At 41.2% G+C, this 27,373-nt stretch overlaps 1 protein-coding gene across 1 annotated transcript; it reads left to right on the top strand.

The window, feature by feature from the left end:
• Positions 1–78: 78 nt before the first annotated feature.
• NDUFB5 (NADH:ubiquinone oxidoreductase subunit B5) lies at positions 79–26,862 on the top strand. The gene is made up of 6 exons (XM_073626269.1): positions 79–261; positions 4,573–4,658; positions 8,425–8,491; positions 11,044–11,105; positions 14,718–14,824; positions 26,611–26,862. Exons 1-6 carry the CDS (start codon positions 144–146, stop codon positions 26,729–26,731), a joined length of 561 nt encoding a protein of 186 aa, XP_073482370.1. The 5' UTR covers positions 79–143; the 3' UTR covers positions 26,732–26,862.
• Positions 26,863–27,373: the final 511 nt, after the last annotated feature.

Below are 27,373 nucleotides of genomic sequence, written 5' to 3' on the forward strand. Positions count from 1 at the left end.
GAAGTAGCTGGTTTCTCCATATTTTCATTGCTCATTGAATTAGCCAGTAAGGGCAGACTTGCCAGTACTAGACGTGTCGCCGGCGGCTTCATCGACAGGTTCATCCCAGGCCCCACAATCCCCCGCGCCTGTCCTAGGTGATCATGGCGGGGATGAGTGTCCTCCGGTCGGCGGGGGCGATGATCAGCCGGCTGCAGTGTGCTCAGCGCTGGGCACTCCGGACTGACGGGCTGCTGGGCAGAGGAGCGCCGGCTGCAGCGGGTAAGAGGGCGGCCTGGCCGGGCCTGGTGTCCCCGGTGACCTCTGCCTGGGGATAGGTGACATTGTATGCGGGCACCATGGAGAGAAGTCCACCTACCTAGGGATCATTGTACCCTCCTAGGGCCATGATGATTGCATGGATCATTCACATGGGTGTAACAATCGTTTACAGATCTGAATACAGCTGCACTATTTCTGAAGGAGAGGTTCAAACGAGTATCACCAAAAACCTGCAGTGTCACTTTTGTATGCTGCTTCATTCCTCTGCTATCAGCATGAATCACTTTTTGACAAGTTTTCCTGACACCAAGAGAAGTAAGGTGACAGGGGCAGGATCTCCAGCTGATTGACAGCCTCAGCTCTGTTCCTGTTTGCTGTGTGAAGGGGGGTGTGTGCCTTTCCCCCAATCAGCTCTCAGAGCTCTCCTCACTGAGCTCTGCAGAGTGTAACCTTCAGCTCTCTGCCCCCCCCCCTTTTTTTCCCGAGCTTTATAATTCTGGACATAGAGTAGTGTAGAGAAGACTTCAGATAAACAGGTACAACTTATGTAGGAGGATTTGATTAATTTCTGTGTATCACTTGAGGCCAGTCACTTCAGTAGGTATACAACCATGTTAATGTCCAGGAGGCAGCGCAGCTTCTGTATCATGTGACCGTTGTGATTGTCTGTCACACTGGTCACATGATCAGGAGCCTGTCCCATGGGCTCCCAATCAGAAGTCTTCACCAAAAGCTGTCGGTGACAAGTCTTTCAGTGTGCTAGGAGCGCATTCTCAGCACAAAAATTCACACCACCATGGATGTATACGTGTGGTGGCTGAGTGTTAACCACTTAAGCCCTGCAAGATTTTACCCCCTTAGTGACCAGGCCATTTTTTGCGATTTAACTGACAATTGCGCAGTCGTGCAACGCTGTACCCAAATAAAATTTACTTCCTTTTTTTCCCCACAAATAGAGCTTTCTTTTGGTGGTATTTGATCATCTCTGCGGTTTTTATTTTAGGATAGCGACACTTTAGGATAGAGACACTTTTGAACAAACAGTATTTTTTACTTTTTGCTATAATAAATATTCCAATAAAAAAAACAAAACATTCATCAGTTTAGGCCAATATGTATTCGACATATTTTTGGTAAAAAAAACCCGCAATAAGCGTATATGATTGGTTTGCGCAAAAGTTATAGCGTGTACAAAATAGCGGATAGATTTATGGCATTTTTTTTTTCCACTAGTGATGGCGGCGATCAGCGTTTTTTTTTTTTTTTTTGGACTGCGAAATTGCGGCGGACAGATCAAACACTTTTTATTGGGACCAGTGACATTTATACAGTAATCAGAGCTAAAAATAGCCACTGATTACTGTATAAATGTCACAGGCAGGGAAGGGGTTAAATGTGTCCCCTCAGTGTGTGTGTTTCTAACTGTGAGGGGATGGGACTGAGGAGAGGAGGAGCCAGATCATTGTTCTTACTTAGTAGGAACAGACGATCTGTCTCGCCGCTGTCAGAACTGGCATTTGTGTGTTTACACACACAAATCCCCATTCTGGCTCTCGTGCCCGTGATCGCGGGTGGTCGGCGGCGATCGCACCTTCCGGCCATGCACATAGGGTCCCCCCGCTGTGCAGCGCCTGCTATGGCTCTTAAAGGGGCCTTCTTATATAAACGCCGATTCGCACAGGAGAGCTATCCTGCCACTGTATATGTACAGGAACCAGTCGGGAAGCGGTTAAAGTGTTCCTAAACCCAGGAGCCTGCATTTACTATATTTGGTCTCCCACAGTACACAGAACATGGAAATTCAGTTATTTTAGTAAATATAAACTGATAAATTTGGTACATTTTCTAATCAGCAGTATTTAACAGTCTTGTGACTTGACTTCTGTCAGTGTCTGAAAACTCCTCCTACAAGCTTTAACCAATCTCCTCTGACTGTTTTATGAGGCTGCAGGTCCCCTGACCCTCTATCTGGACAGTGCTGATTGGCCCTGTGCTGATCACATGCACCCTCCCAAGAAAAGAAAAAACTCTTTAGCAATACACACCAAACTGAGCTTGTGCAGAATGCCCCGAGGCTCTGTTCTATCAAGAGATGGTTTGGGGACAGTGGAAGAAGGGGAGGATCAGAGCAGACAGGATCAAACAGCCTTTTTACACAATGCAGAGGATTAACCCCTTCGTTTTCAGTGAGTATAACAAGCACGCTTTACAGCATATACAGACTGATTTTACTGTTGTGGATTTAGTAACACCTTAAAGTGGATGTAAAGGTAAATGGTGTGGAAAACATTATTAAACTGAGAACTGTTGCCTTATAATAACTCCAGGTTTTTTTTTCTGTAAAAATGTGGCTATAGTATAATCCCCGGCATCTGAATTGCAGGTCACATTATCGCTGTGGCTCACTGAGCGATACACTGACCTGCTGGTGGGTGTGTTAAGAGAGGAGTGTGACATTATCACTGGGAATGACATTGCCGCCACGTCTCACTGTGTTTACCTGGCGATGGGACACGGTGGCATAATGTCACTTCCCCAGTGTAGTGCAGTGGGAGGGAGGAGTGAATGGAAGGGGCGCAGCTTGCTGCAGATTACGGAGGATACAGGCACACAGCGAGCCTGCGTTAAAGAGGTTGTAAACCGCGGATGTTGCATAATAAAAAAAAAAAAAAAAAACTCTGTAAGGCAATGGCATAATATGCATCGCATACTAGCACATTATGAAATGATCACCTTGGAATGAAGCCCTCCAGCGCTGTAAGGTCACTGCTGAGAGGGCTGACATGTTCCCCCTGTCTTTCTTTCGGGTTTGCACGCTCCGGGCTATGTGATTGGCTGGAGCAGCAATGACGCCACTTCCGCGCATGAGCACGGGAGCCTTTGGTTCGGGCACGAAGCTCTGAAGTTCCGGCAAGATATGCTGGCTCTTCAGAGTGCATGCAGGGTGAATATCACCTAAACAGTGCACGTGTAGGAAGATATTAATTTTACCTACAGGTAAGTCTTATTTTATAGGCTTACCTATAGGTAAAAATGACCTAGCTGGGTTTACTACCACTTTAACAGCTTGATGACACAAGACGTAAACTGACCATACTAGCATGGATTGGCAGCCATACTAGTGTGGTCAGTTTACACTCAGCAAGCTGGACATTGGCCGGATCAACCAAGTATTTTACAACACAGGCAGGACTAAAAAAAACCACATTACAATGGATATAGCATTGCTTTTAGGAGGCAGTAGCATACCTTTTTAGGTTTACAAAGACTTTAAAGCTTACATTCTTTTTGCTGCCTTATACATATGTTATATGGTCAGTGAGAGGTTTTAAATGGCATTGTAAAAAAGCAGTACAGCGCGAACAAATAAAACAAAAATAAAACTGAAATATTAAGTCAAAAATCAAACACAGGGAAAGTCCATGTTCTTCTTCATAAAATAATCTTTAGTTGATCGGAAAACACCAGCGGATATCCAGTGGAATAGGTGATATAACAATTATATAAGGTGACTTTAGTGACAACCTCCACCACCAAGAGAAATGGCCGCTCACCTCACGCGATGGACCCCTGAGTAAATCGGTCAGGTCAAAACAGCAGTTCCCTTTAAGGGTTGTAAGTCAGCAAGATCACACACTGGTATCGGATAAGATGCCGGTACTTGGCAATTTCACATGGTATTCATCATCAACTCCGGGACAGGTACATAGAATAAAAGCAATAATATCTAGTGCTGTCAAATATAGTGGATGCCCTTATTAAAGAGAGGTCAGATGAGCATGTGGAAAAACACCCTGGCCGGGGTATTCTATTCACAAGACTCTCCCACAAGCACCACTCAAAGGTGAGGATATGGTCTGCACTTATCGCGATGGTACCCAAGTGAGACTAACTATTAAATGGCATTACCTGTCAAAGACCAAAGAGGTCAAAGTTCAGTGACGTCTTCCACATATAATACCATTTGAAAATCTCTACCCTGGCAATTAGACAACAATTCACACCTTTAGCCACAAACACAGAGTTCCTGACATCAAGGATAGGACTATATGACTTGAATAGGATGGTTCCATAACTTTCACAGATGTTGGAAATCAACATCTGCACACTCCATGGTGAATGGATTAGGTGTGTGTGCTTTGTGTGTGGATAGAAGTACTGGCTGTGGTATCTTCCTGATAATCGTTAGACTTGGAGAAGCTACAAACATTATAGAACAACCCCAGATGTGACTAACTTCTACTACTAGATATACTATCACTTGCATAAATAAGAACCTTCACAGACTCTTCACTTTTGTTTTTCCTTTAGTGCCTGTGCGGTTTGCCGGTGGTGGAAAGAGGGTCTTTGTCATTCGGCCTTCACTTTACCATGACAATAAATTCAAAAAATACTTGGTAAGTCTTCTCTCAGTTTAGTTATGAGACATTGAGGTTCTAGTTTTGGTTATTTCCTCTTGGAATAGTACAATTACTTCCTTGTATCTGTAAATCCTTCTTTAGAACCATAAGCTTAGACCTCTTTGTTACAAGATTTTAGGATTTGGAAAAAATATAGTTTTAGTGTATTTATCTCACTCTAAAGTATGCTTAACCACTTGGCGCACTTGACTTTCAATGGTTATACCAGACTGATGCCTGGAGCTGCAGGCATGATCCCAGTATCTTTTTTTTTTTTTTTTTAGAGCTGCTGGAGCACTTTTATGTAAAAGCAATCCTAGCGATTTTAATAGCGGCTGGATTGCTTTTACAAGAGGTGGAAGGGAGTCCCCGCTGCCTTCCCGAGCACTCCTGTCCCACCGGGGAACCCGTGACTGCAGCTGGTGGTTCCACCAGGCTGACCATAGAGCAAATTGGAGACCTGAACGGCCACCATCATCTCTATGGTCTAAGAAACCAGAAGTAACAAGTATTTTGTCACTTTCAGCTTCGCTGGTTGTAAACAAACCATTGCTGGTTTGAAACAATACATTGGATCACAACGATCTTGGTATGATCCAAAGCTTTTAAGGGCAGAGGAGACCCAAGATGTCCCACTAAAGAGGACTTGTCACTGCCTATTGCTTGATGATTAAAAAAAAAAAAAAAAATGATAAAAAAAATTAAGAAAATTAAATGGGGGTGGGGTGGGGGGGAAATGCTAAACGCCCCCTGTTCCCGAGGGCATTGGCACGCTTTGGTACATAAATAGCAATCGCAGCACACATGTTGGGTATCACAGTGAATGTCAGATTGAGCGCGATAATTCTAGCACCAGACGACCTGTGTAAATCTAAAGTGGTAACCTGTAAAGGCTTTTAAATCAACCCCAATAGAAAGGTACCGTAGTTTGGCACGGTTCCATGGGCGTGCACAATTTTAAAGCGTGACGTGCTTGGTATCTATTTACTCTCTCCATAGCAACCAGCGGCGCTGGACAAGCCCCTCTCCGCTCAGTGAGCAGAGAGGGACCTGTCATCGGAGAGATCTCCCGCTGAGCTGGCGGACAGAGTCGGACTCCGAGGCAGTGTAAAAATAAAAAATACAAGGAAAAAAAAAATGTAATATTTTTTTTTTAAACGCGCCCCGTCCTGCCGAGCTCGCATGCAGAAGCGAACGCACACGTGAGCAGCGCCCGCATATGAAAATATTGTTCAAACCACACATGTGAGGTATCGCTGCGATCGGTAGAGCGAGAGCAATAATTATAGCCCTAGACCTCCTCTGTAACTCAAAACATGCAACCTGTAGAAAAACATCGCCTATGGAGATTTTTAAGGGTAAAAGTTTTTGCCATTCCTCGAGCGGGCGCAATTTTGAAGCGTGACATGTTGGGTATCAATTTACTTGGCGTAACAGTATCTTTTACAATATAAAAACATTGGGCAAACTTTACTGTTGTTTTATTAATTCAAAAAAAGTTGTATTTTATTCAAAAAATGTGCGCCTTTTTTTTTTTGCACAAATATGGTGTGACAAAGTTGCAACGACCACCATTTTATTCTCTAGGGTGTTAGGAAAAAAATATATTATGTTTGGGGGGTTCTAAGAAATTTTCTAGCAAAAAGAAATGTTTTTAACTTAACGTAAACACCAAATCTCAGAAAGAGGCTCGGTCCTAAATTTATTTATTTTACCATTTTTTTATTTTTACACTGTTTTTTTAAAATTGTCACTTTTATTCCTATTACAAGGAACGTAAACATCCCTTGTATTAGAAAAAAAGCATGACATGACCTCTTAAATATGAGATCTGGGGTAAAAATATTTACACTAAAATGCAATAAAAAAAGAAATGACATTTTTTTTTTTTTTTTTTTATATGTATGTCTCTTTTAAGAGCTATGGGGGGAAGTGACGTTTTTACGTCGCTTCCGCCCTGAAGTGGTATGGAGACCATGGGTGGGTGGGGGCCATCTTCCCCTCACTCGTCTCCATACCAAGCCAGAGAGAGGACCCGATCGCCTCCGCCACTGCTGGCGTTGGAGGGCACCGGAAAGCAGCGGGAGGGGGGCCTCTCCCGCAGCTGATAAGTAAGCTTGTGGCAAATCCGCCGCAGAGACCACTTTTATCTGAAACCGGACCGCTCACTGAAGAAGAGGATGCCATAACAACGATATGCCTCTTCAAAGTGCCGACGTATATCGGCATGAGCCGGTCCTGAAGTGGTTAACCCCAAATAAAGTTCAGCTGTTCTAGTAGGTTTTTCCTGACATTTTCTTAGTCGCATCCTACAGCAAAAGCCATGGACTGCAGAGAGCTTCCAGAGTATCAGAGGGATCTCATTGTTAAAAGGTATCAGTCAGGAGACGGGTACAAAAGAATTTCTAAGGCATTAGATATACCATGGAACACAGTGAAGACCGTCATCATCAAGTGGAGAAAATATGGCACAACAGTGACTTTACCAAGAACTGGACGTCCCTCCAAAATTGATAAAAAGATGAGGAGAAGCCTGGTTAGGGAGGCTGCTAAGAGGCCTACAGCAACATTAAAGGAGCTGCAGGAATCTCCAATATTTTTCATATGTTTGGGCTATGGGGTAGGGTGGCAAGATGGAAGCCTTTTCTTATTAAGAAAAACAAGTCCGGTTAAATTTTGGAAGAACACATCTGAAGTCTCCCAAAAGCACGTAGGAAAATGTGTTATGTCTGATGAAACCAAGGTTGAACTTTTTGGCCATGATTCCAAAAGATATGTTTGGCGCAAAAAGAACACTGCACATCCCCAAAAGAACACCATACCCACAGTGAAGCATTGGTGGTGGCAGCATCATGCTTTTGGGCAGTTTTTCTTCAGCTGGAACATCGGCCTTAGTCAAGGTAGATGAACAGTTCCAAATACCAGTCAATATTGGCACAAAACCTTCAGGCTTCTGCTAGAAAGCTGAACATGAAGAGGAACTTCATCTTTCAACATGACGACCCAAAGCAAACTTCCACATCAACAAAGGAATGGCTTCACCTGAAGAAGATTAAAGTTTTGGAATGGCCCAGCCAGAGCCCAGACCTGAATCTGAAAATCTGTGGGGTGATCTGAAGAGGGCTGTGCACAGGTGATGCCCACACAATCTGACAGATTTGGAGTGCTTGTGCAAAAAAGAGTTTTAGTATCAGTTTATGGGTGTGCACACGTATGCAACCATATTATTTTAGTTTTTATTTTTACTCCCCCCCCCCCAAAAGATTTCAGTTGTTCAATCAAGTTGTACAGTTTATAGGTCACATTAAAGGTAGAAAAAGTTCTGAAGTGATTTATCTTTGTTTTTTTTTTTTTTTTTTTTTTTTTTTTTTTTTTTTTTACATCACAGAAACCTGACATTGTAACAGGGGTGTGTAGACTTTTTATATCCACTGTACATTGCACTAAGACAGCCCATTTATTTAAATTCATAGTTGTGAAACTATTAGAAGACCTTTATCTGCAGCAGTGATCTGTAACCTGTGGGCCAAGACCCCAGATTTGAATATATAATCTCCCCAGGTTTTTAAATGTACAATTATTTTATATTAAAAATTACATGGTGTAGGCTCTCAAAACCCCAACTTAAAATAGACTTCCAATTTCCCTACGACACCTGGGCTCCAGGGAGCCAGGTAATCTCTGTCCTGGTGCTTTTGTCATCTTCTGTAATTCCAATACTCAGTCCTGTACTTCCAATAAAAATTTTAATTTTGTTTTACAGAAATTCTACATATTGCTTGGTGTAATACCTGCAGGTATCTGCATATCACTCATCAATATTTTTATTGGTAAGTAACACATTTTAATTTTTTTTTAAACTTGTGTATTAGAATATTAAGCAAATAATGTATTCCTTTTTAAAATTAAAAAGTTGCTTATGTTACCCTGAAGTACTTTTATGCACTTGTTATTCTGGGCAATATTGCATAATATATGGAATAAGTCACAGGCTTTAATATGGTAATATTTATTAGTAATTTATTAGTAATAGTTCGTTTTTAATATATTCTAGCACTACTGCACTATATATATCCCGCATGTATAAAATAAAAAAAAAAAAATGCTTGAGACTGATAAATATACACACATACAGTGCCTTGAAAAAGTATTCATACCCCTTGAAATTTTGACATGTAAAAACAAAAAAACATAAATGTATTTTATTGGGGTTTTATGTGATAGACCAACACAAAAGCAGCACAAAATTGGAAAGTGGAAGGAAAATGATAAATGGTTTTCAAAATATTTTACAAATAAATATCTGAAAAGTGTGGCGTGCATTTGTATTCAGCCCCCCCTGAGTCAATACTTTGTAGAACCACCTTTCCCTGCAATTACAGCTGCAAGTCTTTTTGGGGATGTCTCTACCAGCTTTGCACATCTAGAGTGAATTTTTTGCCCATTCTTCTTTGCAAAATAGTTCAATCTCTGTCAGATTGGATGGAGAGCGTCTGTGAACAGCAATTTTCAAATCTTGTCACAGATTCTCAATTGGATTTAGGTCTTGACTTTGACTGGGCCATTCTAACACATGAGTATGCTTTGATCTAAACCGGGGGTCTCCAAACATTCTAAACAGTTTATTGTTCTTCAGACTTAAAGGGGGCTGGACTGTGGCTATTGGGTGTAGAAAAAGGTCCCATCGTCAGTAGGAATAAACAACACTGCATCTTTTGTGTCATTGGAAGGAATTGTGCCCCATCGTTGGCACTATTGGCAGGAATTGTGCCCCATCTTTGGTGTCATTGGAAGGAATTCTGCCCCTTCAGGGGGAGGTGGGGTGATGTCCCATTTTTGGTATCAGTGGATGAGAATAGTGCCCCAAGGGCCGGATTAAAGCATGCGAAGGGCCTTATCTGGCCCCTGGGCCACAGTTTGAAGACCACTGATCTAAACCATTCCATTGTAGCTCTGGCTGTATGTTTAGGGTTGTTGTCCTGCTGGAAGGTGAACTTCTGCCCCAGTCATAAGTCTTTTGCAGACTTAACAGGCTTTCTTCTAAGATTGCCCTGTATTTGGCTCCATCCAGCTTCCCTGTCCCTGCTGAAGAAAAGCATCCCACAGCATAATGCTGCCACCACAATGTTTCATGGTGGGGATGGTGTGTTCAGGGCGATGTGCAGTGTTAGTTTTCCACCACACATAGCATTTTGCTATTAGGCCAAAAAGTTAAATTTTAGTCTCATCTGACCAGAGTCCATTCTTCCGGGACTTCTAACGGGACTTCTTATGGCTTTCTTTCAACAATAGCTTTCTTCTATCCACTCTTCCATAAAATATGCCAGATTTGTGAAGTGCACAACTAATAGTTGTCCTGTGAACAGATTCTGCCACCTGAGCTGTAAATGTCTGCAACTCCTCCAGAGTTACCATGGGCCTCTTGGCTGCTTCTCTGATCAATGATCTCCTTGCCTGGCCTGTCAGTTTAGGTGGACGGCCATGTCTTGGTAGGTTTGCAGTTGTGCCATACTCTTTCCTTTTTCAGATGATGAATTGAATAGTGCTCTGTGAGATGTTCAAAGCTTAGGATATTTTTTTTATAACCTAACCCTGCTTTAAACTTCTCCACAACTTTACATCTGACCTGTCTGGTGTGTTCCTTGGCCTTCATGATGCTGTTTGTTTACTAAGGTTCTCTAACAAACCTCTGAGGGCTTCACAGAACAGCTGTATTTATACTGCGATTAAATTACACACAGGTGGACTCTGTTTACCAGTTAGGTGACTTTTGAAGGCAATTTGTTCCACTAGTTTTTAGTTTTGTGTATCAGAGTAAAGGGGGCTGAATACAAATGCACACCACGCTTTTCAGATATTTATTTGTAAAAAAAATTGAAAACCGTTTATCATTTCCCTTCCACTTCACAATTTTGTGCCACTTTGTGTTGTTCTATCACATAAAATCCCAATAAAATACATTTACGTTTTTGGTTGTAACATGACAACATGTGGAACATTTTAAGGTGTATGAATGCTTTTTCAAGGCACTGTAGTCACAATTGTGTACAATAGTGTGCCCCCTTATCATTGGAACAGTGCCTGGTACATAAATTCAACTATTTTAAATCATATTAAACAATGCACATCCTTAATTTCAAAAGACTTTAGACATGGCCGCCTATGTCCTGGGGTCTTCTCCACTATGCTTCAGAGGTTGCTTGTTTTCAATTATGTATGGAGATGTAATTTTGGAAGTAAAATTAGTTGGACAAGTTCAGGTATAAATAAAAAGGATCCAGCTCACCTGCTGCCCCACTCTACCATACTCTAACCCTGTGCAGAAGTAAAGGATCTTCATCCATCTTGTACTTTGTTTTTGAGTTTCTGTTTCATGTTCCAGGTCCAGCCGAACTGGCAGAAATTCCAGAAGGCTATGTTCCTGAACACTGGGAGTACTATCAGGTAAGTTGGAGTAGGGAGGTAGTATAGCACTCAGTAGTAGAGAGCAAAGAACTAGAAAACTACTGCAGGTATAAAGTGCAGGATCATAGAGGTAAGGATAACCTGTCAGAATAGAACAGCAATCTGCAGTATTTACAGGTTTAAAGCTGCTGCCGGTATGTGCAAGGACCTGGAGCAGTTTGCAGCTTTTTTTTTTTTTTTTTATCACCACTTCTGTTCCCTTTGCAAATTGAATGTTCTCTTAAGCTGGCCATACACTGATCCAAATTCTTGCTCAATTGGGCAAATTTTGATCAGTGTGTGGCCACACCTGCTGTCGAAGGGACATGTCAAGGAAATTTTCAGATAATCAGCGGCTGCAGCCAGTCAGTTCAAGACATTGATCAGTGTATTGGGTGCCATTGTCAGAATACTATATCCTTGTGGGGGATTTTCCTTCATACACCTCCATTTATGTGACTAAACAAAGTAAAAAAAAAAAAGTGTATGGCCAGCCTTAGCCTTGAAAAGCTGTGTTCACTTCTGTCAATGTGTCAACAAAAATCTTGTGTTTATGGCTGTGCGTGTGTGGGGTTTTTTATTTATCTATTTTTTTATTGTACACGATTAGTTATTCAGAGTGAACACAGCTATTTACTAAGTGATCATACACTTTAAAATATAAAAAATTATAAATTATTGGAAAACTGTGCTGCCGCTGGAATGTACTAGTGTGCCACACATCAAACAAGCACGTCTAGCTTTAGTATATAATCATATATAAAGTGCACATACAATTCTACATGCGTAAAATAAATGTTAATATGCCATAAAAAAAAAAATATATATATAATTTTACATTTGTGCTCATAAGTTTACATACCCTGGCAGAATTTATGATTTCCTGTCCATTTTTCAGAGAATATGAATGATAACGCAAAAACTTTTCTTTCACTCATGGTTAGTGTTTGGCTGAAGCCATTTATTATCAGTCAACTGTGTTTACTTTTTTTTTTTTTTTTTAAATCATAATGACAACCCAAATTACCCTGATCAAAAGTTTACACACCCCAGTCCTTAATACCATGTATTGCCCCATTTAACATCAATGACAGCTTGAAGTCTTTTGTGGTATTTGTGGATGAGGCTCTTGACAAAAAGCCTCCAGTTCCTGTAAATTCTTGGGCTGTCTTACATGAACTACAGGTTTTGAAATCTCCCCAGAGTGGCTCAATGATATTGAGGTCAGGAGACTGAGATGGCCATTCCAGAACCTTCACTTTATTCTGCTGTAGCCAATGACAGGTTGACTTGGCCTTGTGTTTTGGATCATTGTCATGTTGGAATGTCCAAGTATGTCCCATGCGCAGCTTTCTGGCTGCAAATGTTCCTTCAGTATTTGTAGATAACATACTGCATTCATCTTGCCATAAATTTTGACCAATTTTCCTGTGCCTTTGTAGCTCACACATCCCCAAAACATCAGCAATCCACCTCCGTGTTTCACAGTAGGAATGGTGTACCTTTCATCATAGGACTGGTTGACTCCTTTCCTAATGCAGCGTTTATGGTTGTGGCCAAAAAGCTAAATTTTGGTCTCATCACTCCAAATTACTTTGTGCCAGAAGGTTTGAGGCTTGTCTCTGTGCTGTTTGGCATATTGTAAGTGGCATACTTTATGGCATTTGCGTAGTAGTGGCTTTCTTCTGGTGACTCGACAATGCAGCCCATCTTTCTTCAAGTGCCTCCTTATTGTGCATCTTGAAACAGCCACACCACATGTTTTCAGAGTCCTGTATTTCACCTGAAGTTATTTGTGGGTTTTTCTTTGCATCCCGAGCAATTTTCCTGGCAGTTGTGGTTGAAATTTTAGTTGGTCTACCTGACCGTGGTTTGGTTTCAACAGAACCCCTCATTTTCCACTTCTTGATTAGAGTTTGAACACTGCTGATTGGCATTCTCAATTCCTTGGATATCCTTTTTTTTTTTTTTTTTTTTTATATCCCTTTCCTGTTTTATACAGTTCAACTACCTTTTCCCGCAGATCCTTTGACAATTCTTTTGCTTTCCCCATGACTCAGAATCCAGGAGTCCAGAAACTCATTGACCTTTCATACAAACACACACTAATTGTAAGCAAACAGATCACAGGTGAGGATGGTTACCTTTTAATAGCCATTCAAACCCCTTTGTGTCAACTTGTGTGCATGTTATCAGGCCAAAATCAGCAGGGTATGTAAACTTTTGATCAGGGTCATTTTAGTCATTTCTGTTGTGATTCTGATTAAAAAAAGTGTAAACACAGTTGATTGATAATAAATGGCTTCAGTCAAACACTAACCATGAGTGAAAGAAAAGTTTTTGTGTTATTATTCATATTCTCAGAAAAATGGTCAAGAAATAATAAATTCTCCCAGGGTATGTAAACTTATGAGCACAACTGTAAATAAAAAATATCCTGTGCAATGTGTCCTTATTTATAATTCCCAAAAATTTCTTGATAAAGAATTTTTGTGCGCTTCACATACTGTGCCAAATACTAACACCATTAACCGCTCACCTTATACCTTGACCTACAATAGGCAATGAGTGCTTTTTTTTTTTTTTTTTTTTTTTTTTTAAGGGAAATTCCCCAGTGAATTTGATTGAATAAAAGATCTTCTTTAGACCAACCAAAGAATACACATCTCCAGATCTTTCACAAAAAAGCTCAGGAAAAAAAAAATATAGAGACCATCATAGCACTTTCCATTGAATTATAGTATATTTATTAAATACAAAACACAAAAGGAAATGCACTCACAATCAAGGTGCACAAGACTGGTGCACCACTGATATATCACACATAAAAAAGACCACCACAAGGGGCGCCCAATAGGGGCTTCAGCTTGTGGATGAAATCTCAGTGTTTACTATACATAGGGGCTTAAAGGGGAATAGTATAACATAGTGTAGCTCAGAAAACAGCGTTCTTCTCCTCCTACACGATGCCAGATGCATCCAACATCTTGCGTCACCAGCTCCGCCCCTTACGCATTACACCACAGGCGTGTCTTCCTCAGAGGGAAGGAGTAAACCAGCAATGGCGCCTCCATATTTTGCTTCGGCTGATTTTTCTCTTAAATCCTTATGTAAAGGGGACTTGAATCCAATCGGTCAAAACAAACAAATGTTAGCAGTTAAAAACGTTCTCATTAATATCCTCTCATTCATACCTGCATTGCAAGGGTTATCTCCCATTTATGTCTAGGGGACTGGGTAAAGCAGTTTTACTCACTGGCTCCCACAGACGACTCCTTGCTGCTAGACCAGTCCCTGCAGCCTCTTCTCCACAGCACTGCGGTGGTTGGATGCCCTCTTGACACCCTGAAGACGGATGTAGGGACCAAAGCCCTGCATTGGACGTGAAGACTCGGAGGAAAAAGTCCACTGTCGGAGCATGGGGGGAGCGTTGTTTGCCAGGGCAGTGGAGGATCGGAAGTGTAAAAGTGCTTTTACTATCCCCTAGACTAAATGAGCCATTAATCCTTGCAGTGCGGACGCAGCCCCACTGCAAGGAAGGACCTTTATTTTTTCCTTGAGCTGGGCCTTAAGTTTCTTATAGTTATCAATTTTTTGTTTTAACCTTTTCAGCACCCAATCACTCGTTGGTTATCCCGCAATGTGTTTCATCCTGTTGATGAGTCTTATGAGCGAGGAATGACAATACTCTACAATGAAAACGAGAAACGTCAGCTCAGGTAGATTAATACCTAATACTTTTATAAGTTATTTTAAAACTCTTTTACAAATGTATTTTTTAATGTACCTGTCACTGCTATTTTTGTTTTCTACTTTAAAAAAAAAAATCAATATTCTAGTGTTGGTTAAATAGATGAGCTACATACAATGGCAATAAAAAGTATGTGAACCCCTTGGAATTAAAGGGGTTGTAAACCCTCAACGTTTTTCATCTTAATGCATTCTATGCATTAAGGAGAAAAACCTTCTTTAGTGCAGCAGCCCCCCTTTTACTTGCCTGAACCCGATCGTTTCAGCGATGGGGATGAGCACAGCAGCTCCAGACGCTGTTTTGGCTCCTCATTGGATAGATTGAGAGCAGCAGGAGCCATTGGCTCCCACTGCTGTCAATCAAATCCAGTGACACGGGAGCTGAGGGGGGCAGGGCCGTGTCCTGCTGTCTGTGTCAATGGACGCAGCAGCAGGACTCGGGATCGCGCCCGCACGAGTACCCCCATGGAATGCGGCTCTCTGGAGGAGGCACTCGAGAAGAGGAGGAGCCAGGATCGCCGCTGAGGGACCCCAGAAGTGGAGGATCGGGGTCGCTCTATGCAAAACTCCTCCCAGAGGAGGAAGGTATAATATGTTTGTTATTTTAAAAAACGAACCTTTACAACTACCTCTTAACTGCTTTTCGGCAGTAATTTCCCATAAAAAGTGATCTGATCCTCATATAAGTCACAACAATAGACTCACTAACACAATGTGCTTAAGCTGATAACACACAAACAATTCTAATTTCTCATGTCCTTTTTGCACACAACCATTAAACATTCACTGTGCTAGAGGAAAACTTAAGTAAACCCATAGATTTATTACATCAATGAAAACTAATTGGAGTCAGTAGATTGCACACCTTGAGTCCAGTTAATGACATGAGTTTGGAGGTGAGGTTTAGAGCTGCTTTGATTGATAAGACACTCAAACATTTTAAGTTTGCAGTTCATAAGAAGCATCAGCTGATGTGAACCAGGCATCACAAAAAGAGCTCTATGAAGACACACGATCAAGAGTATTGCAAAAGTAGCACAACACAGAATCCTTAATGAGATAAACAATAACCCACTAGTAACTATTAAAGGCTTGAAGATATGATTGAAACTGGGAAATATCCCTGTTCATGAGTCTACTATACGCAAGTCTATGAATAGGCAAGGTGTCCATGGCAGAACACCAGGAAGGAAGACTCTCTCCAAAAAACCATTACTGCACATCTGAAGTTTGCCGAAGAACACTATGGGAAAACCACAAAACTACTGGGAAATTGTTTTGTGGACTGATGAAACAAAAGCTGAGTTGTTCGGGTGGAATACTCAGCACTGTATGGTGCAAAAAAAAGGCAAAGCCTACCAACATCAAAACATAATCCCAGCGGAGAAGTATGGTGAAGGGAACATCATGATTTGAGCTTTCTTCCTGCCTCAGGGCCTGGACCACTTGCCATCAAGTTTACCAAAGTATCCTACAGGTGGCTGTCCACCAGGTGAAGCTTTGTAGAAGTTGGGTGATGCAGCAGAACAATGACCCTAAGCATTGAAGTAAATCCACTACAGACTGGCTTTAGAAAAAAAAAAAACCACACCCTTTTGGAGTGGCCCAATCTGAGCCCAGACCTTAACCCCGTAGAGATGTAGAAAGACTTCCAGAGAGCCATGTACACCAGACATCCTACACGTGTCTGAACTGAAGCAGTTTTGTAAAGAGGAATGGTCCAAAATTCCTCCTGATTGTTGCATGTCTGATCCAGAGCTAGCAAAAGCATTTGTTTAAAGTCATTGCTGCCAAATGAGGTTTGACCAGCTATTAACTTCAAGGATTCACTTATTTTTTCCTCCAGCACTGTGAATGTTTAGTGGGTGTGTTCAAAAAAGACCCAAAAACTTAGAATTGTTTGTGTGTTATTAGCCTAAGCACATTGTGTTTGTCTATTTTTCTGACCTTGATGAGGATCAGATCAAATTTTATGAACAATTACTGCAAAGAAAATAAAAACCCAGGTAATTCCAAAGGGTTCACATACTTTTTTTCTTGCCACTGTATTTAAAAGTTGATGAATGCATGCCCTAAAAGTCTACTTTTGTAGAATACCAACATATTCCTTTTTCACATAGAACAATTATTTTTTAAATATAAAAGATGGGGATGCATTGAGTAAATAGATACCAAACACGAAACTGTAAAATTGAAGACATCAGTGAAATGGTGAAAAACTACAGTACCCAAAATTGTACATAGATGATGCTTTAAAAGAGAAGTGTGGTGTTTTTTTTTTTTTTTTATCCCATATTCATACTTACCTAGGTGGATGCAGCATCAGTGCGATGCTGCATCTGTCCCCCGACTCCTCATTACTGAGAACTGAGCCACCGAACACCGTCGATGTCTTGGTTCTCCCACCTCCCCAAGCGGAGAGCTGCTGACTGTCAATCATCAGCTCTCCTTTCTGCTCTTCCACTCTCATTGGAGCACTGAGCTGTGGGGGGGCAGGGAGCCGCAGTCTCAACGGCTCGCTGAGACTGCCATCAGTCAAGGCACCTGGCAGATCTAGACTTCTATTGTCGGGATGACGCGCTGCCTGGACTGATCTGTGTGACGTCAGCAGAGCGCACACTTCAGACCGTTCTCCGCTGAAAATGGGTCACAGGAGTGCAAAATGAATTGCACTCCTGTGACCCATAGGAGAAGCCCATCCAATCAAGTTCAGGTTGGACTTCTCCTTTTTAAAAGCCTTTTTACAGGTTAACAATTTAAAGTTAAAGCCATAGTAAAGTTCTGGTAGCAAACCACTAAAAGGTGTCCCTGTGCAGGTTTAAGTCATAATGTACTAGTATGCACTACATACTAGTACATTATGACACCTAGAAACGGCGGTTTACTACCAGAACTTTACTGGTAGTTTACTGTAAATGAGCTCAAGAATTATTGCTCTCATGCCAGTGTTGTAATGCATGCCGTCCATTGAGATAGCTGTGCCCCCCCCCCCCCCCCCCCCCCCAGGCTGTGACTCTCTTGCGCATATGCGGGAGTGATGTCAATGCAGCTTGGCCATTCAAACGGCTAGAGCCTGGAAGAAAGACCAGGTGAAGATGGCAGCCTTGTCAGCAGTGACAGTGTGCCACTGAAGAGATCCCTTTTTACAGGTAAGTCTTTCATAATGTTCTAGTATGCAATGCATACTAGCACATTAGAACATTCCATTGCAGGGGGACCAGAATGTGGTGGGGTGTGGTTTTATTTATTTATTTTGGGATTTACTACCACTTTAACAAAAATATGCACACATGGCATAGAGTTCTTACATACAGATCATGACAAGATGACTCAGCATGGATAGAAATGCGTGACACATTTACAATACAACTTAAATTACAGTAAAACAAATCAAGCAAAAGCCTTTTGAAATGGCAGGCTAAAAAAAGCTTATCACTATCGCTTAATGTTTGTTTGCTTGTAAGTACCCAATAGTCTGAAGGGGACACTGTGGTGCTTTCAGCATTATATAGTATTTGAGTTGATCTCCCGGGAATATAGGGGAGAAGTATGAATCTATAGTCATTCCATCCATTTAAAAGAAAAATATCGTACCCTATGTAATATCCTCATTGTTGGAGTTTACTTACATTTTATTATACACTAAATGGAATAACTTGGCAATGCCTTCTACCAAAAACATAATTAATAAATGAGACCAATTTCAGAATAGAATTAGTACTATGAGGCTGAATTACTAAAGGAGATGATGATCACACAAATAAGAAAAGAGGTTCACCTTTCAATTACCTAATCGCATACAGATAAAATAAATTGGGGCTGAAACAACTAATCGATTATGAAATTAATCGATTACTATTTTTATAATCAATTAATCGGCCAGTAACATAATGTGGTTAAAAAAAAAAAAAAACTAAAATGAGCCCTTTATAGTACAAAAAGAGCAAATAATCGCTACTGTAACTATTTCACCGTTCTACAGTAAAAAAATTAACCCCTTACAGTAGTGATTATTTGCTTTTTTTTTTGTACTATAAAGGGCTAATATTCTTTTTTTTTTTTTTTTTTTTTTAACCCCATTATGTTACTAAACGTCTTACACCTGGTTCACATATATGTGTTTTTTGGTGCTTTTTGCAGAAACGGACTACAGTTCATTTACATGGTTTCCTATTGGACACGTTCACATCTATGCTTTTTCAGCCGCTGCGTATTTGGAAAGGGTCAGGGACTTTTTTTTTACGCAAAACAGTGCTTTTTTGGTTCAACATACTTCAATGGAGAAGCTGCAGAAAAGCATGTAATGCGTTTTTGCAGCAATTTGTGTTTTTTAATCTGCCCAACAACAAATTGGCCCAAAAAAATGCAAAAACGCAAATCGCAGCAAAATCACGTGTGCAAAAATCAAAACGCACAGCAAAGAGCACTGCAGAAACAGATCAAAAGTGTGCACCGAGCTTTATGCTGGCCACACGGATCAATTTTCAGATGAGAATATTCAGACGAAAAATCTTTGTACATTTGATGAATGAAAGAATGTTTGAAATTTTCACTTGTTTTTAACATTCTGTTTATAAAATAATTGTAATTTCTGAACGAAAACCACATACACTGTCTGATAATTCCTTTCACCAAGAAGTTTTTTATTATTTCCAAATTTTCCCATTACTGTGGTTGAAAATGAACGTTGATTTGACCCCACTAATGATTAGAAAATCGAACAAACGTTCTTATCTCTCCTCTAATAGTATATACAGTATATCTCTTCTGTCTGTTATTCTCAGAGTGGATTAGATATTTTGCTCCCTAACCATATAGTTGGCTATTTTTATTTACCACTGCAGAGAGATATTTAAGAATAAATTGCCTTTTTTTTAAACTTTACATATTAACTAAATTATACACCACACATTTTTTTTTTTTAAGGTTATTAACCGATTACTCGCTTAATTGTAACAATAATCGGCCAACTAATCGATTATGAAAATAATCGTTAGTTGCAGCCCTAAAATAAATAGGAAAAAAGTGAAAAAATGTTTTCTACTTTTTTTTTTTTGGCCTTTTAACACATAGAATTAATTTTTGGAGGACAGAAACAAGAGAACCTGGATTGTCCCCCAAAACGGGCACATTTACCTCCCACGCTCCAAAGACATGCAAGTAGGGTAATTGGCTCCTGTCTAAATTGGCCCTAGTATGTGTGTGTGTATGAATGTGAGTTGTGGACCTTTTAGATTGTAAGCTCCTTGAGGGCAGGGACTGATTGAAAGTATAATTATGTATGTAAAGTGCTGCGTAAATTGACAGCACTATATAAGTACTTGTAATAAGTAAATGTTTAAATTGGATATTCCAGGTAATGGCATAGTCATTGCTGAATTAATAGACCCATAGCCGAAATCTAAGAAGGGGCTTTAGATTATCCAGCTGTATTTTTTAAGGTGCAAGTTCACCTTTTCGCAAAAAAACAAACAAACAAAAAAAAAAGAAACACGTAAACACCCTACACCACTCCCCCCTCGCTGCACTTACTTCTGTGGGTGATTAGCTGCCACTGCCTGTGCCTTTTTAAAGCCCTGCTTTTCTTCCCCTTCTTTGCTTAGGGCTTCCAAGATGGCTCAGAGCAATTCCAAATGGTCAAAGTGGGCACATGCAAGCATGTGACTAATTGGAATTGCTGTGATTCGTCCAGGAAGTCCCTAAGGAAGAGCAGGGCTTTCAAATCCCCAGACCACTGCTCCGGCTATGTGGGCAGTGACAGCTAAATTCCCAAGGAGGTAAGTACAGCAGGAATTGGGGGTAGGTATAGGGTTGTGTTTTTCACAAAAAAAAAAGTGAACTTACACTTAACATGGCCTTTCTTACTTTAATCACAGTATAAACTAAACCAAATCTAGATATACACTGTGTTGGCTTATTCACTTAATAGGACAAAGGAAGAAAGTGCTGTACCCAGATGAAGCAGTAAGATTAAGCGTACTTTTACACTGGGCTGTGGGCACGTTGGCGGTAAAGAGACGCTAGTTTTAGCAACGCTTTTCAGCCATTAGTGGCAGCACTGCCCATTCATTTCAATAGGCAGGGCGTTTTGAGAGCTGTGTTTACAGCGCTCCCGCACCGCCCCAAAGATGCTGCTTGCAGGAATTTTTTTCCTGTCCTACAAGCGCACCACTCCAGTGTGAAAGCACTCGTGTTTTCACACTGGGGAGGCTTGAGAGGCGCTTTACAGGTGCTATTTTTTAGCGCTAAAATGTCTGAAAAGCGCCTCAGTATGAAAGTAGCCTAAATCTTTGGCTTTTGTTTCATTAAAGGGGAATCTAGGATGGAAAAAGGACCCGGGGGTCCTACTAGATGATAGGCTCAGCAGTGGCATGCAATGCCAAGCTGCTGCTAACAAAGCAATCAGAATATTGGCATTCATTAAAAAGGGGATTAGCTCAAGAGATAAAGCGATAATTCTCCCGCTCTACAAGACTCTGGTCCGGCCGTACCTGGAGTATGCTGTTCACTTCTGGGCACCAGTCCTCAGGAAGGATGTACTGGAAATGGAGCGAGTACAAAGAAGGGCAACAAAGCTAATAAAGGGTCTGGAGGATATTAGTTATGAAGAAAGGTTGTGAGCACTGAACTTATTCTCTCTGGAGAAGAGGTGCATGAGAGGGGATATGATTTCAATTTACAAATACCGTACTGGTGATCCCACAATAGGGATAAAACTTTTTTGTGGAAGGGAGTTTAACCACTTGCCGACTGCCGCACGCCGATGTACGTCCAAACTTTGAAGGGGTATATCGTTGTTATGGCAGCAGCTAGCTGCCATAACCCCGGTATCCCCGTTTTCGTGCGGCGGCCGGCTTTCAGATAAGTGGTCCCTGCGGCGGATTTGCCGCAAGATCACTTTTATCGGTGGCGGGAGAGGGCCCCCCTCCCACCGCGATCCGGTGCCCTCCGCCGCTTACCGGAGCCGTCGGTAGCGGCGGAGGCAATCGCATCCGTCTCCGTCCTGTGCCTGGAGACAAGTGAGGCTAAGATGGCGCCCACTCGTCTCCATGACACTGCTGGGCGGAAGCGACATCAAAGGCACATTTTTTCAAATGTCAATTTTTTTTTTTTTATTGCATTTTAGTGTAAATATGAGATCTGAGGTCTTTTTGACCGCAGATCTCATATTTAAGAGGTCCTGTCATGCTTTTTTCTATTACAAGGGATGTTTACATCCCTTGTAATAGGAATAAAAGTGACACAATTTTTTTTTTTTTTTAAACAGTGTAAAAATAAATAAAATAATGTAAATTAAATAATAATTTTTTTTTTTTTTTTTTTAAAACCCCCCCGCATACGAACGCATACGTGAGTAGCGCCTGCATATGAAAACGGCGGTCCGTAACGCCGCGGCCGTTAGAGCGAGAGCAATAATTCTAGCCCTAGACCTCCTCTGTACCGCAAAATATGCAACCTGTAGAATTTTTTTTTAAACGTCGTCTATGGAGATTTTTGAGGGTAAAAGTTTGACGCCATTCCACGAGCAGGCGCAATTTTCAAACGTGACATGTTGGGTATCAATTTACTTGGCGTAACATTAAATTTCACAATATAAAAAAAATTGGGCTAACTTTACTGTTGTCTTATTTTTTTATTCAAAAAAGTGAATTTTTTCCAAAAAAAGTGAGCTTGTAAGACCGCTGCGCAAATATGGTGCAAAAAAAAGTATTGCAACGACCGCCATTTTATTCTCTAGGGTGTTAGAAGAAAAAAAATATATAATGTTTGGGGGTTCTAAGTAATTTTCTAGCAAAAAACCTGTTTTAAACATGTAAACACCTAAAATCCAAAACGAGGCTAGTCCTTAAGTGGTTAATAAAACACGTGGCCTCTACGTAGAGGGTTCTTTACTTAAGAGCGGCAAGGATGTGGAATTCCCTTCCACAGGCGGTGGTCTCAGCGGGGGGAGCATCGACCGTTTCAAAAAACTATTAGATAAGCACCTGAACGACTTGATGGACTTTTGTCTTTTTTCAACCTCACCTACTATGTAAACCCTTGTGTTTTTTCACCTTAATGCATCCTATGCATTAAGGTGAAAAAAACTTCTGACACTGACCAGCCCATCCCTGTTTTGCTCACCTGAGCCCATTCAATCCCACAGCGGAGATGCGCTCTACCTCTCTGCCCATTGTCTCGGCTCTTGATTGGATAGATTGATGGCAGCACAGCCACTGGCTCCCGCTGCTGTCAGTCAAATCAGATTTTTTTTTTTGGGTTGAAAATGTATACTTTATTTTGCAAGAAAATATACAAAAAACAAATACTTCAACAGGGTACATTCCACTCTGTACTGCAAAACAGCGCATAAATACACTACATAACAATACAGTTCCAAGCATACAAATAAATTACATTCATCCTGCGGTATGATGCCTGATGTGCTGTGCAGAGTAATATTCCCCCGAAAGATCACATCATGCATGACGCCGCATTACCCTGAAAGCATTACTTCAAAAAGACATGTCACAAAAATGTCAAGTCCTATACTGTCAAATAGCATTCCAATAGGCAACGGGTGTGATGGGGGGAGGGGTGGGGGAGATGGGGTGGGGGAGGGAAAAAAGTTCACAAGGCCCGAAGCTTTATTGAACTTCCATAGAATACATGGGTAGGGGGGGGGGATCTTCAGACCTCTTCTTCCTCCTTAACCACTTCAAGACCGCCGCACGACTATATATGTCCAAACTTTGAATGGGGATATCGTTGTTATGGCAGCAGCTAGCTGCCATAACCCCGGTATCCCCGTTTTCGTGCGGCGGCCGTTTTTCAGATAAAAGTGGTCCCTGCGGAGGATTCACCGCAAGATCACTTTTATCGGTGGCGGGAGAGGGCCCCCTCCCGCCGCGATCCGGTGCCCTCCGCCGCTTACCAGAGCCGTCGGTAGCGGCGGAGGCGATCGCGTCCTGTCCTGTGGTGTGTCTGGAGACAAGTGAGGCCAAGATGGCGCTCACTCGTCTCCAATACACTGCTGGGCGGAAGCGACGTCAATACGTCACTTCCGTCCACGCCTCTTAAAGGCACATTTTTTCAAATGTCATTTTTCTAAATGACTTTTTTTTTTTTTTTATTGCATTTTAGTGTAAATATGAGATCTGAGGTCTTTTTGACCCCAGATCTCATATTTAAGAGGTCCTGCCATGCTTTTTTCTATTACAAGGGATGTTTACATTCCTTGTAATAGGAATAAAAGTGACACCATTTTTTTTTTTTTTTTTAAAAACAGTGTACAATTTTGTAAAATAAATAATAATAAAAAAAAAAATTTAAAACCCCCCTGTCCCGACGAGCTCGCGCGCAGAAGCGAATGCATACGCGAGTAGCGCCCGCATATGAAAACGGTGGTCAAACCACACATGTGAGGTATCGCCGCGACCGGTAGAGCGAGAGCAATAATTCTAGCCCTAGACCTCCTCTGTACCGCAAAATATGCAACCTGTAGAATTTTTTAAATGTCGACTATGGAGATTTTTGAGGGTAAAAGTTTGACGCCATTTCACGAGCGGGCGCAATTTTCAAGCGTGACATGTTGGGTATCAATTTACTCGGCGTAAAATTTATCTTTCACAATATAAAAAAAAATTGGGCTAACTTTACTGTTGTCTTTTTTTTTTTTATTCAAAAAAGTGAATTTTTTCCAAAAAAAGTGCGCTTTTAAGACCGCTGCGCAAATACGGTGCAAAAAAAAGTATTGCAATGACCGCCATTTTATTCTCTAGGGTGTTAGAAGAAAAACCATATATAATGTTTGGGGGTTCTAAGTAATTTTCTAGCAGAAAAACCTGTTTTAAACATGTAAACACCTAAAATCCAAAATGAGGCTGGTCCTTAAGTGGTTAAAGTCCATCAGGTGATAGTCTCTGAGCAGACTTTGAGTCAGTCTGCGACAGTCCTCGATGGACATCCTCTCCCGCTGGTGGATGAGGCTCTTTCTGGCGCACCACAAAGCGTCCTTAAAGCAACACAGCACCCGCCAGGCACTGTCGATGTCCTCCTGTGAGTCAAATCAGATGACTCGGGGAGCGGGACCGAGTCCGGTATTCTCTGTCTATGGACGCATATGCTGGACTCGGGAGAGCGCACGCACGATTACCCCCAGGGAGAGCGCTTCTCCTAGGGGGTTTCCTGATGCGGGGAGGAGCCACCAGCACCGTTGGGGGACCCCAGAAGACAACGATCGGGGACACTCTGTGCAAAACGACCTGCACAGTGGAGGCAAGTATGACATGTTTTGTTATTTTTTTTAAAAAAAGAGGGTTTACAACCCCTTTAAAATACATTATAGGTTACTGCAAATCACACTTGTTTTCAATACCTACTGAACTTTCTATCCAGAAACCCAACAATATCCATTGTGAGTTAAGTGCCCCTCTTAATCCATTGCCTAGACGCTTTTGTCCGGCTTTGGCCTCTATCTTTTTCTTTGGTAAAATGGAGGTTATAGTTTACTATTGTATGTCAATCCCGTGCGCCATTGGGCGCACAGGAAATGACGTCATGACCGCACTTCCGCCCCGTGGACCGGAAGCGATGGTGCGGCGTGCGTTCCACCCGGCACTACGGACCATTGGGACATGTAACCGGCCAGAAACTGCCAGTTATGGACGCCGGAACAGCTACAGTTCCCACAGGGGCACCCTGTTAGAATTAGAGAGCCGCCATTTGCCCCGTGCACTACATGGTATGTAGTTTGATTTTTGATCTCTGTCCTCTGATGCCTGTATTTTAAAAGAGAGGGGGGGTTTCCAAGCAATGTCAGATATGCCCTGCTCACCTGCTTAGCGACATCTACAGGATAATCTCGGCCTGCCTGCCACTGGATGCTTACACTTTTAAATACACGTATGGCTGTAGAGTAAAACCAAAGCAAATAGAAATTAAAATATAAATAAAAATAAAATTAAAATACAAATATACTATTGTCTTACAATAACAAAGCCAAGGCCCATCCTCTTTGTAGGACCGCCCACCAATTAAGGGAGGGGTTTCAGCACCAATCTAAAGAGTGCTTCTCAGATGGACATATGTATAAAGACTAGTAAGAGACTAGCACCACTAAGGCTCTGATGAAGGAACACTTTCGAAACGCGTTAGCCAGCAGCAGTCCGTACGTCCTCTTCCTAGGACCTGGAAAACTGCTACCAGTGGACCAATCGCCTCTGTGACTGTATACAATGCGATTTTTTTTTTTTTTTTTTTTTTTTCTCCTACCTTTTGTGAGTAGATTTTAATCTTGGTTTTAACTAATAAATTTATCTAGGATAATGCACTAGGCTGGTGCGCTCTCTCTCTTTCTTACCAACAATATCTGTACTTGTAATCACCCTTTTTAAATCAAGACATACGCTAACCTTGCTGCTAGAAGAGCGAGGGGGCACAATCTTCCTCTGTGACTCACACTGCAGTCTTTGCAATTTGATCTCCCTTCTCTTCAGATCTGTTTCACATAACAGCTGTAGAATAAGTTGGGGAAGTCGTTGTTCTGGTATAAAGTTTGCCACCTATTGGCTGTCATTGGTAAATATTCAATATTCAAATGAAAACATTTTTGTACTTGGCATAATAAAAAATGCTATAAATTCCTGAAAAGTGACTATAGCTACAGTGAGTAGAGGTTTTGTTCAATAAATTGTCTATTTTATCCATGGTTCAAACAGCTTGTTTATTTTTATTTGGTACAATTTGATATAACTTTTTGTCTGTTTTGCTTTAGGTTGTATGAAGATGTTGCCCGTGCCTCTATGAGAAAGAAGGGGGATGGTCCATGGTATTATTATGAAACGCTGGATAAAAACCTCATTGACCACGAACCTAAATCTGTCCCTGATCAGTAATGAATCTGCTCACTTAGGACTCCTGTAAATCATTTATCACAATATATTATTATATATGTCAGTCGGTTTCAGAACTATTCACATCCTTCACGTTTGTACCTAATAAAATGACTTATTTACTTGGAAAACAAGCCTGTGAACATTATTTAATATAAAGAAAACTAGGTGATGTAACTAAAATCAAAAAGAAGTTTGTAAACTTCATAATTAGTAAAAGGTGTTCATCTATGCAGGGAAACCTGCATCCAATTTGCATAGAAACCAACCATCATCCAGGTTTTATTATGAAAGCCTAATTAAACAAGTTGAAATTAGAACCTGATTGGTACCAGATTACGACTGCTCCAGTTATAGTGAATCTCCCCCATGGTCTCCCATTATCAGGAAAGCTTTGATGTGATGCAGAATGTATAGTTGATTCGGCCCCTGTGAGCTGTCTATGCCCTAAAGGAGCAAAGTAACCCCAAACTATAACGTTTCTACTACCTTGCTTCATAGCTTTAAGAATTTCTTCTCATCAAATGCTGTTGTTTGGTTTTCACAAAATATGTCTACTATTTCTGTGACCAAACAGCTCTATCTTTTACTCATCAGTCCACAAAACAGTGTTCTAGAAAGCCTGGTCTTTGCGTATATGTTCAA

The sequence above is a fragment of the Aquarana catesbeiana genome, linkage group LG04 (assembly GCF_042186555.1).
Source record: "Aquarana catesbeiana isolate 2022-GZ linkage group LG04, ASM4218655v1, whole genome shotgun sequence".
NCBI lineage: Eukaryota > Metazoa > Chordata > Amphibia > Anura > Ranidae > Aquarana > Aquarana catesbeiana.

What these genes read in the sequence shown, in the direction of transcription:
- NDUFB5 (XM_073626269.1), top strand. Translation starts at nt 144, where the DNA reads ATGGCGGGGATGAGTGTCCTCCGGTCGGCGGGGGCGATGATCAGCCGG. An exon ending in AGGAGCGCCGGCTGCAGCGG is followed by an intron (nt 262 to 4,572) that starts GTAAGAGGGCGG and finishes TTTTTCCTTTAG; the next exon opens with TGCCTGTGCGGTTTGCCGGT. An exon ending in AACACTGGGAGTACTATCAG is followed by an intron (nt 11,106 to 14,717) that starts GTAAGTTGGAGT and finishes TAACCTTTTCAG; the next exon opens with CACCCAATCACTCGTTGGTT.